Raw genomic sequence first — 17,592 nt, 5'->3', positions numbered from 1 at the left:
TGTTCAGGGAACCACACTGTAGTAGAAAAGCCTTCAGGCAAGCCTGGGATCTCACTTCCGGAGATGCTCTATGGATGGACAATAAATTGGGTCCTGAGGGCAGTCTTGGGGCACTTCTCAGAAACGATTTCCCCCATCCTGTGGTTCTCTTCCACAAACCATATTTGAGTTAGGTGAACGAAAAGGTACCCCAAGTTCTTAAGGCACATAAACACCCTCTTTTCTGCCAACAAGCAGCATTTCCTCCTGTAATACTAGTTTTTTCCAATCTACCTAGGTCTTAATTTCTCTTGGTCTTCTACCCCAAAGCAAAACATATTCGTTAGCATGAATACCACCTGCTGTCCTGCAGTTAGCACAGCTGCAGTGCTGCAAACCCCTAGGCATTTGCAGTGCCCCTCACTCGGCACGCTTCAGTCTTGACTCGAGTGTTTGCCTTGGCCCCGTCGCCCACAGAGGGCACTGCTCGTAAATGTAACCCAGCAAACGCCAGTCAGCACTCGGGAGGCTGCAGTTTCCACCCGGCGCAAATTGGAACACTTCATGCATATTATTACTGCCGTCTCCCAGAAGAAAGGGAGCAGCAGGCTGATGTCACACAAAAGAACATGTTTTTAAAGCACATACTGTGCATTTGTACTCATGCTGAGACGTCAGGCAAAGCTTCCCACTTTGTATCACAGTGGAACGCATCTAGCCCCCCAAGAGCAGAAGCACATCAGTTCAGTGATGTAAGAGAATAGTACCTCAAAAAACGTTTGATATTTCCATATGCAACTGTGCATATCACTTCATCTTGGGCAAGGAGGAGGAACATGCTGTTCCTCTGTCCACATGTGGGCTACAGACATCCCTTGTAACACACTTTTAAATTTTCATGGCAAGTTTCCATTTGTTCCTTTACTACTGCAGCCAGTAAAATGTTTTTCTCAAGTCCCCAGTTTAAGAATAAGGAGATAAAGGTTTTAAATATCAGAGGCAGTGACCCCACTGATAGGAATTTTACCACTACTTTCTGGGGTGTAGGGATTTCAACCTGTAATTCCAAGAAAGGATCCAGATATAGTTTGCTGAGCCTGCTTTTAAATGTGCAAGAAAGAGGTAAGTGTACATTTATGCAAACACCTACAAAGAGAGTAAAAAATCTATGGCCTTCTCACCCACCTACCTCATTTTAAGTGATGCAAAAATCCCAGCTATGTGCAATCTATGCATACAGAACAGAGCAGCCAAAAAGGGAAGAAAAACATCTACCCACTTTCTATCCCACTTCTGCGCTTTCTCCATTGCTTGGCATGCTCCAAAGGGACACATAGGAACATGCTCAAGGACAGGGACAGCTTACAGGACAGTAAAAGAAAGGACTTTATGGTTCCAGTCCACAGAGAAAATTGCTGAGCTGTTGCTTCTTTAAATACAAATCAGATCCCATGCCCAGCAATGCCCAAGCCCCTGGAAAGCTCTCCCCAGTGATGAGCCCTGGTCCTCTCCCACAGGAAACATGGCTGGCACAGGGAAAACTTAGATGCTCAAGATGCAGCTGTGGCTGGTGCCACAAGGAGAACACATGCATGAGGATAAACAAGGACTGGACAAGTTAAGGATAACGCTGCCATGAAAACTAAATCACAAAACCAGGGATCATCCTGTCTCCATTTCAGCAATAGCAGGATGTAAAGCTCAGCTGCTCTGTAGAATCCAGCAGACCTGAACATTTTCCCTCACAAGTGTGGAGGACCCAGTCACCCATTTTCACATTAGACTCAGTAAGTTTGTGATGAATAATGCCAGGCAGTGACACACAGCAATTTGTTTATTCAGATCAACCTTTTAATCCCACGTTGCCCTCAAAATATATTACCAAATATACCCTTCCATGAACTGTGCTCTAAGTTCTGAGGTGGTCACAGGACAAAAAACTCCCCACAGAAAAAAAAAAATAAAAAAAAATCAACCTTTTTTTTAGAATTTGTTTTGCTTTCACTGATTTGTTTCTTCCCAAAACTTTAGGATTCTGCAAAATTTTAATCTGACACAAAAATCAGGATGCAGTAAACAGCAGATTCTTTGTGCAATCACACGTCAATTAAATGACCATAAAGCAATGGTCACACCAATACTTTAACAAGAGAATTGCTTCTACAAAATCCTAATAAACACATTCCTGAAAAACAGTCATTTTAAAAAATGTCTTAATTGGTTTTGATGTGTCACAACAGCTTGTTCTATTGGGGTAAGTGTGTCCTAAAAAATTAAGAAATTTTGCAGGTTATCTCGACACACAAATAAGCTCTTAGAAATTAAAGCCTCAAAACATCTCTGTAAACCAAGGACTTTACAAGCAGGGCAGCTTGCATAAACAGGCCAAGCCACATGTCAAGATCATATAAGGACTTGGTCTTGACTCTTGTGATGCTCATATCACAACACATATTTTGTAGAGAATGACTTATTATGATTATGACAATTACTGTTCAGGTTTCAGATTAGCATTATCCTGCTGGAAAGTAACCACTCCATAAGACTGGATGTTTCTGAGCAGAACAGTCTGATCCATTACAAACCTTCTCCAGATTTAACCCATAACTGCAAGCTTTAAAACACTAACCCTGCATGGCTCCCCAGTTATTTTGATTCTAAAATGGAAGTGCTGCATCATGCTGAAACTGCAAAGTAAAGCTGATGTAGCAATGAGCATCAGCTGCATCGTTAGAGAAGTACAACTCTACAGATCACAGGGTAAATGTCACTTCTTTCACTCTAGGATGGGTTTCCCCAAGCCTTTTGTTTTGCTTTTATTTGGTTTTAGATTTTGGCTTTGCCAGCTGCAAGTGTTTCCCACCGCCTATTTCCCAAGGGACTTGTCTCACCTTCATTGCCAGCAGGTGTCACACTGAAGGATGCGAAATACCCTTGCTACCAAGCTCAGGCTGCAGTCCCTGCTCTGGAGATTGCCCAGGAAAGCCCTGTTCCCCCTTCTTCCTGCCAGGGCCAAAGTCAGTGCCAGCACCTTGAACAACCCCATGTCTGTAAGTTTTCTACTTGCATTATCTCTTTCCATAGCCAAGAGATGAAAAGCTTCCCCTGCCAGCTGCCCACAGCGCCAGGCTATCAGGCAGCTGGTCTAACTCTTTACAAGCTGCTTCCTGTCCTCTAATCACAAGATTATTTATTGATTAATAGTTGCATATTTCTGTAAAAGAGCAAAAATGCCTCTCTGAAAAAGCTTAAATATATAAAAACACTTCATAAAAATATTTATTTAAAAAGTCAAAATGCCCAAGGAGCCTGTAAACATTGCCTGTATAATCTCTGTTAACTGGAATAATTTGAAATATAGTCATTCAGGCTCTTTTCTGCCCTGTCCAGTAAGATTTTAAGATAAGCAATAGAAATGCCACTTGTCTTGTAGTTTGACCCTTATCCCACCCAGTTTTCTTCTTTCTTTGTTTCCAATATGACAGCTTGATTTCCCAGTGTTGGCAATTTTCCTTGTAGTCATCATTTGTCTTTTCTTTTAACAGAGTTCAGCATGGCCTGATTCTGAGCCTTTCTTTTGGAGTGAGCTTGAGGTCTGATAGGCAGCAAGAGCAACACCAAGATGCTCAGAATGTGCATGTGAAAATACATAGACCTGGGAACAAAAGCAAAAAAAGAATATTACATTTTTTGTGGGTCAGAGCATGAACTGTGAAACCTCAATAAGCCCATGCAGAATTTAGTGCTAAGAGATGTGTACAGAAAGTATGAACCTGACCTAGAAAGCACAAAAATACACACTTGAATTTCACACAGCCTATGTATGTAATATCTGCTGGTATCAATGAAAATGTTGCCAGGGATGTTAATGAGGTAAAGGATCAATCAGCAAACTGCAGAATCCAAAGTCTGACAGCTCAGATTAAGCCATGTAATTCAACCCCAGAATTATTCAGCCCATCTTCTTTAAAAGTTCAAGTATACAAGGCTACATTCTGAAGAAATATGCTTAGGACATAAAATTTCTGCAAGTTAATAAAATAAAAAGATTGTCAGAAAGAAAAAACTTAATACCAATTGTTGAGATTTGAAATAAATCAAAACACTCAATTTTTAACTGGGGAATGTCAGGTTCACATTAGGGCTGTTTCTGAAGGCAACTTCAGTGTTCTACTATTTTTAAGGAATCTAAGGAAGTAATCACTTCCTATGAAGTATACAAAATGAAGAGCATAATCATTTCTGAAGGCAACTTCAGAAACAGGTTTCTACTCAGAGATATCTTTATTTGGCATCTTATTAAACACAAGGGGGGTTTATTTCAAATAATTTGGTATACACGAGATGGAATAGAAATAAAAACTATTTAAACAAATTACATAGGGCTCTGGCAGCTTGGGGAGGATAATGTTTAGAAGCAGTATGGTCCACCCCTTAAAAAGAGATGCACCTTTTTATGGTCGTTTATGTTTCTTACCATAGTTCTTAGTATCTTTGTAAAGTGCTTAAGACCACCGCTAGGTATGCAGTATTCCAAACACTCATGCTGTGGGCCAAAGGCCTACAATTTCCTTGCTTAGCAGTCTTGAAGTTTAAATGTTAACTATGTTCAAAATCACTTGGAAAAAAAAAAACACAAAACATTGAGGAATGAAACTAAGAAAGATCTGGTAATATGGTAATATATGGTAAGCTTTCTGTGTTGAAATCAAATGTTTTAAGAAACGGGAACAGGAAATGTCAAAATCCAGCCCCCTTCAAACAGACTTACTGACATCAGCTTCTTGACTACCAGTTTTATGCCTTTTATGTTCGAGGACCAAAACCTTAACCAAAACCTGTCACTCTATTTTGACAGTTCACTGTAGATGAAAGGAAAATAAAACAATGTAGTCTATTCTCCCTTTGCAAATTATTTTTTCAATTTCTCTATTTCAAGTTATTTTAATCAGAGTATATTTGATATACTCTGCAACACCAGTGTTCTACTATTTTTAAGGAACCTAAGGAAGTAATCACTTCCTATGAAGCATTCATAATGAAGAGCATAATCATTTCAAGAAGTAATGCTCTGTCAGGCACCTTCTTTATCTGCTCCTGACCGATCATATCTCCTGTTCTACACATTCAGCAGCTAGAAACCTGGTCTTTTCTCATCAAGTCCTTCCTACTGCCAACTCACATGTTTCTTAACCTCTCCAATCTTGGCCACTGTTAATGGTCGAGACTCAACTGTTTTGAAAGAGGAAACTGAGATGTGAAAAGACACATAAGGACACAGAAAGGCTGAGAAGTACAGAGGAAGTGTTCTGCATTGGCGTTATTACCATCTTGTTAAGTTACAGGAGTGCAAAAATCACCAAATTATTAAGCATTCTTTTTGAGCTATTTTCAAATTTGATGGAATGTCAAGTGCCTTTAAGTGTGTTTTTGGGTTATTTAATAAGAGCCTGTGCCAGTCTGGAGAGTATGAGTCAAGAGAAGAGGACTTACTTGTAAAACTTAATAGTGGGCTCAACAGCCAGCATAACAAATGGTGCAACAGTATAGCACACTGCCAGTTGAGTGACAACCCAGGTGACAAGATCATAGGCTATCTTGAGAGGCACTGAAGATAGGAAGTAATGTCTAAAATTGTTTCTTACCTGCAGGACAGGAAAAAGTAAACAGAAAAATTCATAAACTAATTTCTCAGGCAAAGTCACACATTGTAGTATATGACTCTTCATGTATCATCAGCATTAGTATTACAGAAAAGTTTACACACCAGATAGAAAGCACTGCATGTAGGAAGACAGACATGTATTGACTGGTACGTCCAAGATTCTACAGAGGAGCAAACAGAGAAGTGCCCCCCAGTTTCTTCTATAGTAATCAGAGGAGAAGACTCTCATGCTGGGTATCTGGCATATCTTTGGGGAAGGGAGTTGTGATTTGATGTTTTTCCCTCCTGATTTTATTACTGGTTATTGATGGTGAAACAAAATTACTTTAAATGAATGAATATGTGTTTTACCTTTGTGTGTACGTGTTGTTCCCTAAAGGTTTTAGTTTAGCTTCATATCTATGAAATCCCATAAATGAGAGTCAAAGGACATCAAGAACACATGTTCAGCAACCTGTTCTAGCCATAGCAGTTAATATGACCACTAGTTTAATTCACCTTTAAATTGGCCTGGTTATTTATCCATAGTCAAACTCTCAAAGACAACAGTGGTGCTTCCCAGCCCTGCGCAACTGGCTGGTTCAGCCTGAAATATCAGCAGTGATAAATTAAACAACAGCGAGTCATATCTTCACCATTTTGTCTTTGGTGACTGTACCCAAGATGAGGCACATAAACACCATAAACCAGTTTACTGCATCAATCGCATCCCCATGAAAGAGTTTATGTTTGCGCTAATCCTCAACTCATAACAGCTTCTTATGAAAGACTGGGCCCAGAGCAGATTACACACAGCATATAGGTAACATGACCTAGCAGAAGTCTGGGCTCTAGTGTGTCCTTGAATCTCAAGCTCATTTGACTATATGGACATAGCCAGTGGGACTACCAACTGTACACCCACGAGCAACATTTCCGCTGACAGCCAGGGACAGCAATACAGCATGTGCAGAATTGGTGCTGGTTATAACTGCTCAGGGTACTTTGAAATCAATGCATCAATACAGAATAAAGTTTCAGTGAACAGCAAGCCTGCAAACGCATGAGAGAGAACTCACAGCAGGGACAAGCTGCTTCACCATGTCACGGTGGTCCCTGCAGTTGACAACTGGATAGTATCTAGCATAGCCTTAGAAGAGAACAATGAAAGGTACATACTGCTCTGGCTGCAAGTGTGATAAGGATTCCAGTGAGAAACGTAAAATAATATCCAGGATAGATACCATGCCACAGGGCAGACAGGATAAATGTTAAAGCTGTAGGGTACCAGGGAGCTCTGTCATAGCAGACACTGCAAAACAAAAACAGAACAAGAAAAGGCTGAATACAATTGAACAACTGACACTGCAGTTCAAATCCTTCTCTGTTTTTAAGGACTTCTGTTTTCTTAATGGTCTTTTCTTGCCTCTTTTGCAGACCAGGCCATGAGGCACTCTCTCTTCATTTAGGTGGAGGTTTTATGTATTTATGCAGTGAGTATCAAAAGTGTGCTTGTACAGATATTCCTGGTGTTCACAGTATTTAAATAAATAATGGGGCAAAGGGCAGGTAAAACTTCATTCACCTTTATACCTCTATCTGGAATCATACTTTACCCTACAAGATCAAGAGTGACTCAAAAGACAAAGAGATATGACTCCACCCTTCACTCAGGAATGGAGGCATTTTTAGGCACTGTTATCTGGCAGATGCTGGGAACAACTAGGAGTGCCACAAGCTATTGCAAAGTGGGGGATTTCTGCTAACTTTAGCAGCCCAAAATCTTACTCCAAAGATGCAAGCGAATGATACCATTTCAAGAACACACCAGCTGGTCTATTTGGCTATCTGAAGTTTAACTGAAATGTTGTGCTCCAAAGAAACAAGTCAAGATAATGAAGATAATGCACTTCTTATCATGAACATCATTTGAATCATGAAAAATAGTGGACATTGACTTTTAAGATACATATATAATACCAAAGCAGTTATAACTGCAATAAATCCGTGCCTGCTTTTCAGATACCACATTGACTATACACTGAGCTTTAATCATGCCAAAAAGTGTAATGAGTAATAACACACAGTTCAATCTACAAAATTTGGATTTATGCTAGTATTTATATGTGCCTTATCAGTCACTGGTTAAAATCAGATCATCTCAGTGCTATAAGAAGTCTCTTCTCCGTATCTCGGAGAAGAGCAAGGACCTCCTGGCAAGCACCTTCTGGTAACTCCAAACCAGACTACATGGGTGCTCTGAATACTTCGATTTCTCTCCAGTTCTAGCTGACTGAATCCCAGTGACACAGCAAGGCTCACGTCTGGTAGTAATACACATGGGAAATCTAACATAGCAAAGTGAAACAGTAGAGAAAGAGTAACAGGCAAACAGAAGCCTAAAAGATGCCATCAAAACTCTACTACTTTTTATTATGGAAGACTTGAACAGTTCATTTATGCCTTTGCTGCTCATATATAAAATGCAGGCATTTTACATTTGCAACAATAAAAGTTCACAGCACCAAATACCCTTGTACTCCACCAACCGTTACACACACAGGAAACAAAGAAAGAGCAAGAGGCTATACATTTGTGAGATTCACCAGTCAGGGAGTTTCCAAGCCATCTATGGTTTTGGGGTCTCACAAGCATGATACTGATTCATTACTCTTACCGTTTTAGCCAGGCAGCTGTCTGAATGTTCCAGTTTTCAATGTACATTTTAAAACTCGTTGCAGTCTAAGAAAGAAGTTCACATGATAAGTTAGCACTGACACCTGTAAAATAATACTTGCATTTTAAATTAGAGAGGAGATAGACAGAAAATATTGATTATAGTAGCTATTCTGCTGTGCAGTAGTCCATTGTTACACTAACATGTTTTGGGAGGAGCATTAATTAGGCTGATTGCTCACCACTAGCACTTGGCAGTTGTTATCAGATCTCACTTTCTTCTGTAAAATTAAACACGTTTGCTTATTTTTCAAATTATGGGAAATCTGAAAAGCTTTCTTGTTTTAAATGCTTGGCCTTCCCTTCAGTTCCTAAACAGTGTCATTTTTGGAAGAGATATCTTGCCACCCATTATGCAGTCTGGGCTTACCTAGAGTGCTATTAAAACAAAGTGTTACAAAATTTAAAAGAAATTGAATGTTATTTGGAGAAGGCAGGAGGAAGACTGAAAAACATGCACAAAAATGTTAGGACTAAATTTAGAAGCCAATTCTCAGCCCATTGCCCAGCTTGACAAACCAGTTTGGACTCCAGGGTCCTGGGAAAACATCCTGCACCTCTCCACAGCAGTAATTCCCCCAGCTTTAGAGGGCTCCTGGACTCCATTAAGCATCAGTTCCCCGAATCCTGGTCAGTTCACCTCTGACAGTTCAACACCCCCACTCTCCCTTGTTCCTTGCCTGCTGACAGAAGCCTCTGAGGACCTCCTCACGAAGCAGGAGCATGAGTCACTGACACCACATTATTTTGCCATATTAGCTGAAGGGAAAGGCACACTGAAAAGATGGATTAATGACAAAGGCTTCCAAGGGGAATAGACAGATATTTTTGCACTCCACACAGAATCCTGAAGGCAAGCATTTCATCCTCTGTGTTTAAGGAGTTAAAACAATTAGCAATTCCCAATGTAGTGCTACCGCATTTTAATTGCATTGCTGCATCAAGTGAAGCCAAGAAAAACATCACTTCTCTGCCAACTAATATTGTCATTCTCTTTTGGCCTCCTTTAAGTTCTCCTGTTACATTACCAAGAGAGAAAGTAGCCATTGGTTGTCAAAATCTGCGTGCTGCCTAGACTTTCAAGTCCCCATCACATTTTAACACCCCCACAACTCCTACCATGTGCTTATCTTTACTACAGATCAGGTCATTTCTTAGCCATATTTGGCACTCAAATTCCCAACTTTTAAGCAATTTTGCATATGCAGGTGGCTATACCTGCTGAAAATACATTGTACAATCACACTTAAAATTCAAGTCCTGGAATTATTGGCACATGAAGTGATAATTCAAGGTTTACCCTAAATAATGTTTTTTGTTGTTTCTTTTTCTCATTTTGTTCATGATCACATCAATCGAGAGCACTCTGTTTTATGCTCCTGGAAATAATTCCTCCATCCTGATCTTTATTGCCCTTGTGAGCAGTAAAGGAAGTTTTGAGGGTCCTGCAGTTCAGTGAGTAGAGAGGAGCAAAGGCTCCTGTTTCCTTAATTTAGCTTGACTTAAGAGCACTGCTTGCACTTCACTTTCCTCCTTCATGCAGAAACTGCCTTGGCCCATCAAGGTAGGAAGCATCTTCTGCCACAAAACTGAATCAGACATTGATTTAAGATCTCAGAGTTGTATCTAGGGTGCTGCTGCTGTTGAGGAGTGTAAAGTATTTCTGGCTGTGTATTCTGAACCACTTAAGGAGAGATGTACACTGAGGATTAATTAAGGTAAAAAAGGAGGACAGAGAAAGGATGTTGAGAAAGACAGAATGTATAATGATACTTCCAGTTTTGGCATCTTTCAATGATGAATTACAGGAACTCATTTTTGAGAAGAGCTATTACAGCACATCTGCTTAGTCACAGATCATTCAGCAGTAAAGCAGTCAACTTATTTTCATCTGCTTTTCCTTTAAAATCATAACTACAGAATTACAGGGGGGAAGCTCCTCTTATTTTGAAAGAAAAGAAGCCTTTAGAAAGCAGTCTCAGACACACACATTTTCACATCTCGCTGGCATTCACAAAATACTTTTAGGGGCAAACAAATTACATTTTTTCTCTTATGCAAAAGATGGCCAATCATAAATAGCTTACAAAAGACTAATGGATGATAAAAGTATACTGGAGTCACAAGAAATAAGTGCGAGACATGTTCTGAGAAATAGCGTGGTTTGCTGAACACAGCTCTAGATCAGCAGTCATCTAAAGTTCTATATGGCCCTGCCAGTACCTATCCAGGTTCCTCAGTTTGTACCCATTATCTCTTCAACCCTTGCTCTTCACCATTTACAACAGGCACTCCAAGCATGTGCAGGGACTCAGACTTTGCAAGTGTTTGTGCAATGCCTACTCGTGGCGGACTCTTTCGCTATTACCACCCATCTCAACTGGGCTAAAAAAGTGGGAAGACTGTTAGAAGTAAACAGCATACACCACAGATGGTGGAGAATCATAGCTGTGAGCAATTTACTGACCTGCTGAACTCAGGCACAATCCACAGTAATTGACTGCTCATTTATAAAACATCTGATATAATCACTTATTAGCCCTCTATAAATTACTAAAAAACACAACCTGAATACAGAGCGTGACGAAGCCTGTGTGACAGATGCTTTTTATCTGCCCAGAAGATAAAATGCAAAACCTCTTCACGTTAAAGAGGGGTAGCCCGGTGGCACGGACTTGCTTTCCTTCTGGCAAAGCTTCTCCCCATTAGCATGGTTATTTCTCTATGATTATGCCAATGCAGCCAAAGCTTTAACTCACCTCAATGTTCCAGATATTCAAATTGGACAACAGGTCCCAGCGGAAAGTGCCTCTTTCATCAACTCCACTGAATCCATAACCAGCTGCATTGTTGACTGCATCTGCTGTAATGTCAAAGCAAAACAGATCAAATCAGACTGCTGGCAGAGTCACGTTTTCTTACAAGTCAGTATGACACTAAACACACGCTCAAGCCAGCTTTGTAGCAATTAGCATCCTCTCTTTCAGAGAGAAGCTTCCTCTTGGCAAAGGGGCACTGTTATAAGGCAACAGAAGAGCCATTTCCTCCAGAGGAAAGATTAGCTACTCCTTGGGCAGAAGAATAAATAATAAAAGAATAACAGATGGTAATCACTTTAATTTGCCTTTATTTTTCAAGATAGATAGAGTTGCCATAACATGACTAAGCACTTTCCTCAAAAGGGCACCTGTATGTCACAGCATTTTCCAGAATTAAGAACTGCAGTGTCTCAAATACATGCTTACCATTTCTATTAAGAGTTCCAAAGTGGTTGTTTAATTAAGACTCTCATTCAGACTTCCACAAAGAAAGACTTTGGCTATTGCTCAGTGCCTCACTAAAGTATCTCACCACTTCTATAAATCAAATATTGAGTAGCTTTGATTACAGACTTAACTACTTTAAGTCAGAAAAAGGCTTGGGTATTGGTAGGCATTTCACTCTTTGCGAAGGTGCCAGTCAACTACCTCCCCTTTCACTTTTGCCTGGGAACCACCTCACCACTGAGTTTCAAGATTATGCTTTCAACATGCCCCTGCTAGAAATCCTCTCTCTGAATACTAAGAAAACAGGAGGTATCCATTATCTCTGGATCTCCAGGTGCAGCCAACAGTGGTGATTATTGGAAGAAAAAGGAAAAACAAAATACAGGTAAGGCTTTCCATTCTAGATCATTTACAAACTACAAGCCGGGTTAAGATACACTTTAGAAAAGTCAGCATTTATTTGCCAAGGGTGAAAACTGATTTTGCTTTGTAAATGCTATAAGTACAGGCACAAAAAAAATCCTGGATTTGCTCCTCCTTGCTCCAAGGGAGGCAGGGACCCCTTAATGTTTCTTTGCCAAAACCTTGAAACAAGAAGTCTAGGGACATAATAATACAGAAGACCCATCAACCTCTTGCTTCCTGAGCTGCTGTCTGCAGAGCAAGGTGTGAAGCACAGAACCACAACTGCCTGCCTTTAAATTCCTCACAAGACCCCAAGCTCCACAAAGCCCAGCTGAGATTTTCCCAACTTTAACAGCTCTGGCTTATCACTTTCACGGCTCATTGGATGCAGGAGTTCAAACCCAAATTGGCTTCATCAGCAGCTGTGTTAGATTTACAGCCATGTTCCCATGACCATCTCTAATGCAGCAAGAAGCTGAACTTTCCATCTTTCCATGGATCTGGAGGAATTCAGTGGCAAGGCTTTTGAACAATAGCGTGCCTGTCCTTTTCTGAGAACAGGAAGCGCTTATCAGCCTTTTCAGCAGGCACTTTTGTGATGCCCTGGGCCATGCCACCAGGAGCTAAACTGCAAAAGGATAAAGTGTCTGCTGTTCTGCTGCCTAGATTTGAAAAGTGAATAATAGAGGCCTCGCCCTCCGGTATGCAATGCATGCTTTTGTGAACTGCCTCATTTGTAAAGAGATTTCTACAGCCTCTATGGCTTAGTCATATCACAAATCCAAGTTCAGTTTATCTCTTTGATAATGGACTTTTAGTTAATTATAATACTGGAAAAAAAAAAAAAACCTGAGGCAACATTTTAACACTGGGTTGCACAAAAATAAGATTCTGAGCAAGCAATTCTTTATCCCAAAGCCTTTCCCATCCTACACATGCCAGTCCTGGCCGCCTTCCCTCGATCTGTCAGTTTTAGTCTCAGCAATTAAATCGTAGCCTTGTAATCAATTTGCCTGGCTCTTTCCTTCCCATCTCAATGACACTCTGCTCAGTTTCAGGTGTATATATTGCTGGCTGGGCTTTCAGGACCTCCTCTACACACAAAGTCTCTGTAATAACAGCAAAACAAATCCAGTCTCCCAATTTTCATCCTGGCCTAGAAGGACTCAACTCCTCACACTTAGATGGGAAAAGTGACTTCTAAAAGAAAGAAGGTAAAATACAAAAAGAGTATTTTGGCCAGTCTAGCTGGCTAGTCTAGCTGGCTCCCAATAAAAGAAACCTTTTTTTCTCTGATGAGTTCCTCTTTCTTCTCTTCTCCTTTTCCTTCCAGAGATTCTTGGGTCCTTCTTACCATCTCCTTTGCTCCCCATGCTCTCAAATCCTTTCTCTTTAGCTCTCAAAGCTAACGTGAGCACAGAACCGCACTGTGCCCTAATGCAAATCCTAACTCCAGCCCCCCAATAAGCACCACAGCTTTCTGGTACAGATGCATGTACTAAAGATGTCCCTAAAGGAAGAGAGAGATCTGCTTGCACTGTAACATACTTGTAAAGCCTGAGCCAGCATGACACATTTTAACCTCCTAACCCCACTGATACATGCAAATTATAAATAATGTATAAAATCAAAGTTTAGAGGGGACAAACATTTTTCCCCTCAGTAAAATTGATTTGGTATAGTTAAAAATTTTTAAGTAAGATGGGATTGTTACATTGACTTTACTGACAGCTGAAAAGCAGATTTGGTGTCAATGGGAATTTGGCATAGGGAATGTCAGACAAGATAGGTTCGACACATATTTTTCAAAACTTTTGACGTCTCCCCACTTAAGCAGGGTCCTCTGCCTACAAAAACACATGTACAGGAACACAAGAACCCACTTCCACAGGACTACAGGTCTAGGAACTAATTTGTTCCCCCTCATCCCTCATGTTTCAGACCACTTTCCCCATTTATGAACTTGTTACCCACAGAAATAAGTAATGTAGCCAGACTTACCTAAAGTCCATGCAAAGTAATACTTTGGTTTTGCTGCCTGTGCTACAACATACAGGTAACCAAGTCTTGACAAGAAGGGTGTTTTATCAAGAAATTCGTTATCAATAATATATGCCATAGGAAAGCTCTTGGTAAGTGTCAAGAATAAAATGAGAGATACTAGTGTGATACACAGCTTGTACATCACTGCTCCCTAAAAAAACACAGACAACAAAGAAGCATTCACTAGAAACATTTACTTAAGGGGGAAAAAAAAGCAGTGCTCATGACATACAAAACCAATGCATTTCAAGAACCAGTAAAGTTAGCAGTGACAAAGTTGATAATAATTAAAGAGGTGGTAAAGAAAAGGTTACAGTCAAAGCTTTGGCTTAATTTGGTTTATTGAGCTACCTATAGATAGGTACAAAAGACAGGAATCAAAACTGGTGATGAACTGCACAAGAGACTCCCAAAATCAGTCAGTGGAGGTCCTCAAATGAGAAAGGAAATAAGCAAACAAAACCCTACAATGAAAACCAGAAATCCTCCCTATAGGTATTGTTGTCTCCTCTAACTAAACACTGGATTCCTCATGAAAGCCAAAAGCATTCAGTACAACAGTAGGTCCTACTGTTCAGCCACCATCCAGAGGTCCAGCTGGAAATCACTTGTCCTAAAAGCATACCTTTTACCCCATACTGTGGGAAGGTATGCATGCTGTATATCTGCTATGCCACAGTATTTTCTATTACAGCTCTCTAGCTTTCTATACATCACTATTGACAATCATGTCAGTAGTTTGAAGCTCGATTTCTAATACACATCAGGAGTAAACTCTTCTTGATACAGTCATAAAAAGGTAAATCTAGTACTTGGGTGCCATGTAAAAATTGACTCACATTCTCAAAAGACCAGTAGCAGCGCAACATGCAATCGAAACAACAGTGTGGTTTTGATCCCAAGTACTCTTTATATATTCTCCATATTCTGGAATAAACCAATGTGCAATTACCTTTAATGCTAATTTTAATGTTTTCTGCTAACTCACATCTAAAATGATATAGGTCTTATTCTGAAAAATGTAAATCAGAATTAGCACCACTAAAGTCAGTAGAAATAGAAGAGTGTGCAACAGGAATCAGATATGCATAGGCACATACTCAACTTCTGAGGAGGCATTCTGCACACACTCACAAAGCTACACATTCAGTGTCACCTTAAGATAAGGGAGAGGAATTTGGTTCTTGTGCTACGTTACCCTGCCTTACAAAGTCACTTTCTAAGAAGGTTTTAGTATTATTTTAAATATATAAAATAAAATTTGTGTTAATAGTATGTGAAAAAATGACCTCCACATCATCTTACGGCTTGAGATTCTCTTACAAAGAAGAAACTAGCTGGAGAAGCTAGTTTCTGATTAGACGTGATTCATGTACTTCTAACATCTCTTGCGCTATGGGTGAGATTTGACTTGCATTCCTCTTCTGTCTGAAGCTGAACAGCAACTTGTCATTGTCAGAACCTGCAGACCATTCCCATTGCTACACAAAGGACATGCATTAACCAATGACCCGTTTTGTAAACCGAATGCATTTGGGAATTCAAGAGAAAGACACTAGCCCGTTCACCCCTGACCCTGAGATAAAAACAGGGGGCACTTCACAGGAAAAAACTCACTAATGTTTACTGGGAAGATAATCCAAAAATAGATTTTCTTCTTAGTTTTTAATTACAAGATTCATCCTCAAAGCTGTACTTTCCTGGCCTTTGCAATAAGTCTTTGTCATTTTAAAACTTACAGTTGGAGAAGGATCAGGAAGTCTGTCATAACCCTTCTGCTTCCAGTTCACTTCTAAGAGTTTCATGTGCACATGCCTCCCTTCAATGAAGGCTATATAATCCTTGTAATTGCTGCAAGGACCAGCTATGATGCTCATAAAATTGAGGAGATAGCTTAAATACTCCAGTAAAGAAGGTCTTGACCTGTGAAAATCATTCACACACAACAAAACAAAACAAAGTAAAACACAGCAAGGGTTTTTACCAGTGCTTTTTGTTGTACTGTTTGCCTCAGCCTCCAGCTCTCTCCTACCACCCTCCTCCCAGCTGAAAGCTCACTTAATCTGTTCTGGCGAAATGAGGCACAGCTTCTCTTATATCCCAGTGATGTCTGGCAGATGGCAGTCACAACAAGGGTATCGTGGAAGTGCTTAAGCTACAGGTGAGCAAATGCTACTGATTTGAATAGTTGTCATCTTATTGCTTAGAAACATTTTAGTTAAAAAATGATAAATTTTAAATACCCACTCTCAAACAAATTGACTTGCACATTTTGAACAGGCCAGCAGCATCAGGAGTCTCACCAAGTCTCACCAAGCTGTGCCATGCAGTACCTTGCCTTCTCATGCAGACGACAGGGCAGGGAGCATTTAAGACCAGGACTCTCAGGCCTGAAAGCAGCTCTCATGCACCCTTCAGTTTAGCCTTTTGAAGAATGGGAAGTGTGATGTGAGACATAGAGGAAAAGAATGAAGAGACACTCTGTCCTACTATGCAAATGAAGGAAGTAATTGACTGTATTGTATCATAAACAGGAAAAGGAACTGATTGGAAAAAAACCCACATAAATTAAAAGACATCTGAAGATGAAAGTCAAAGAAAATCCATCATGTTCATTATTTCCATTTTGCAAATTCTAACAAGTTTCTTTGGGGTTTTATATTAGATGTAAAATGAAGAAGATCCATTGACCTTACTATGGATCGGTGGCATGGAAAAGAAAGATGCACAGGCCTCTCACCACTATGCAATTTGTAGTTGTTGGGCTTGTTTTACTGATGTGGCAGAAAACACCAACATCCAAATTCTACACAAATACACAGTGCTCTCCACTAACGTCCTAACAGCCACCCTCCAAGTAAGCAAGGATGAGTATAGAAACTAGAGCTCGGTGGTTCAGGGCTCTCCTATCCAAGAAACAGATGAACACTCATAAACCAAAACCCACTTAAAATTCCTTTAGACCAAACCAAGTTTCTAGCAGGAAAACTAAGCAACAGTTAAACATTTGCTGTTGCCTACTTTTATTCTGAAGCGGAATTAGCTTGAATAAACAGTTAGCTTAGCCAGGATTTTCTGCATTCATGCTAGTGGTTATTGTAGATGTTAGTGCCTAGATGGTATGTTCTCTGGTAAAAGCATTTCACAGAAAGATGCAGCAAACAACTGGGGTAAGGCTCATCTTTCTGTTCTGCAAAATCAGGTTGATGATTTGGGCTTCTGAGCTCTACAGTAAGATTAAAAATAAAGTCATTAGTTTCAGCTTAGATTCTGCACATGGTTGGGTGGGGAGACATGAGCAATGCATGAAGGAATGTACAGAGGATGAGTGAGAAACAAAAACAGACCAAGAATAAGAGGGAAGACAAAAGGCTGTATTACCAAAGGGGATTTAAAACTCTTCAGTTGTGACTTGTCTGCCACTTGAGTTACTGGCATATACTTTTCTGTTATGAGCTCATCTACTGTTCAAGAAAGAAAAAAAAAAAAGGCCTGTTTGGTGAGAATTTGACTAGAATT

At 40.1% G+C, this 17,592-nt stretch overlaps 1 protein-coding gene across 5 annotated transcripts in view; it reads right to left on the bottom strand.

The window, feature by feature from the left end:
- Positions 1-3,227: 3,227 nt before the first annotated feature.
- MBOAT1 (membrane bound O-acyltransferase domain containing 1) overlaps positions 3,228-17,592 on the bottom strand; it is a 54,320-nt gene continuing 39,955 nt past the window's right edge. For 3 of the 5 annotated variants that reach the window (XM_061346399.1, XM_061346401.1, XM_061346400.1), the window contains 7 exons: positions 15,813-15,996; positions 14,032-14,224; positions 11,119-11,222; positions 8,301-8,365; positions 6,803-6,935; positions 5,473-5,624; positions 3,228-3,634 (listed from right to left, as the gene is read on the bottom strand). In XM_061346399.1, coding sequence (XP_061202383.1) covers positions 3,502-3,634; positions 5,473-5,624; positions 6,803-6,935; positions 8,301-8,365; positions 11,119-11,222; positions 14,032-14,224; positions 15,813-15,996 — 964 coding nt within the window. In that variant the 3' untranslated portion in view covers positions 3,228-3,501. Of the gene's footprint in view, positions 3,635-5,472; positions 5,625-6,802; positions 6,936-8,300; positions 8,366-11,118; positions 11,223-14,031; positions 14,225-15,812; positions 15,997-17,592 lie in introns of those variants that run through there. The other 2 variants (XM_061346403.1, XM_061346404.1) reach the window with 2 other exon arrangements.

This window comes from Neopsephotus bourkii, unplaced genomic scaffold (genome assembly GCF_033783945.1).
Source record: "Neopsephotus bourkii isolate Nb327-2 ecotype Australia unplaced genomic scaffold, CSIRO-AGI_Nbou_v1 NB_272, whole genome shotgun sequence".
NCBI lineage: Eukaryota > Metazoa > Chordata > Aves > Psittaciformes > Psittacidae > Neopsephotus > Neopsephotus bourkii.
This window is presented reverse-complemented; position numbering and strand designations above follow the sequence as displayed.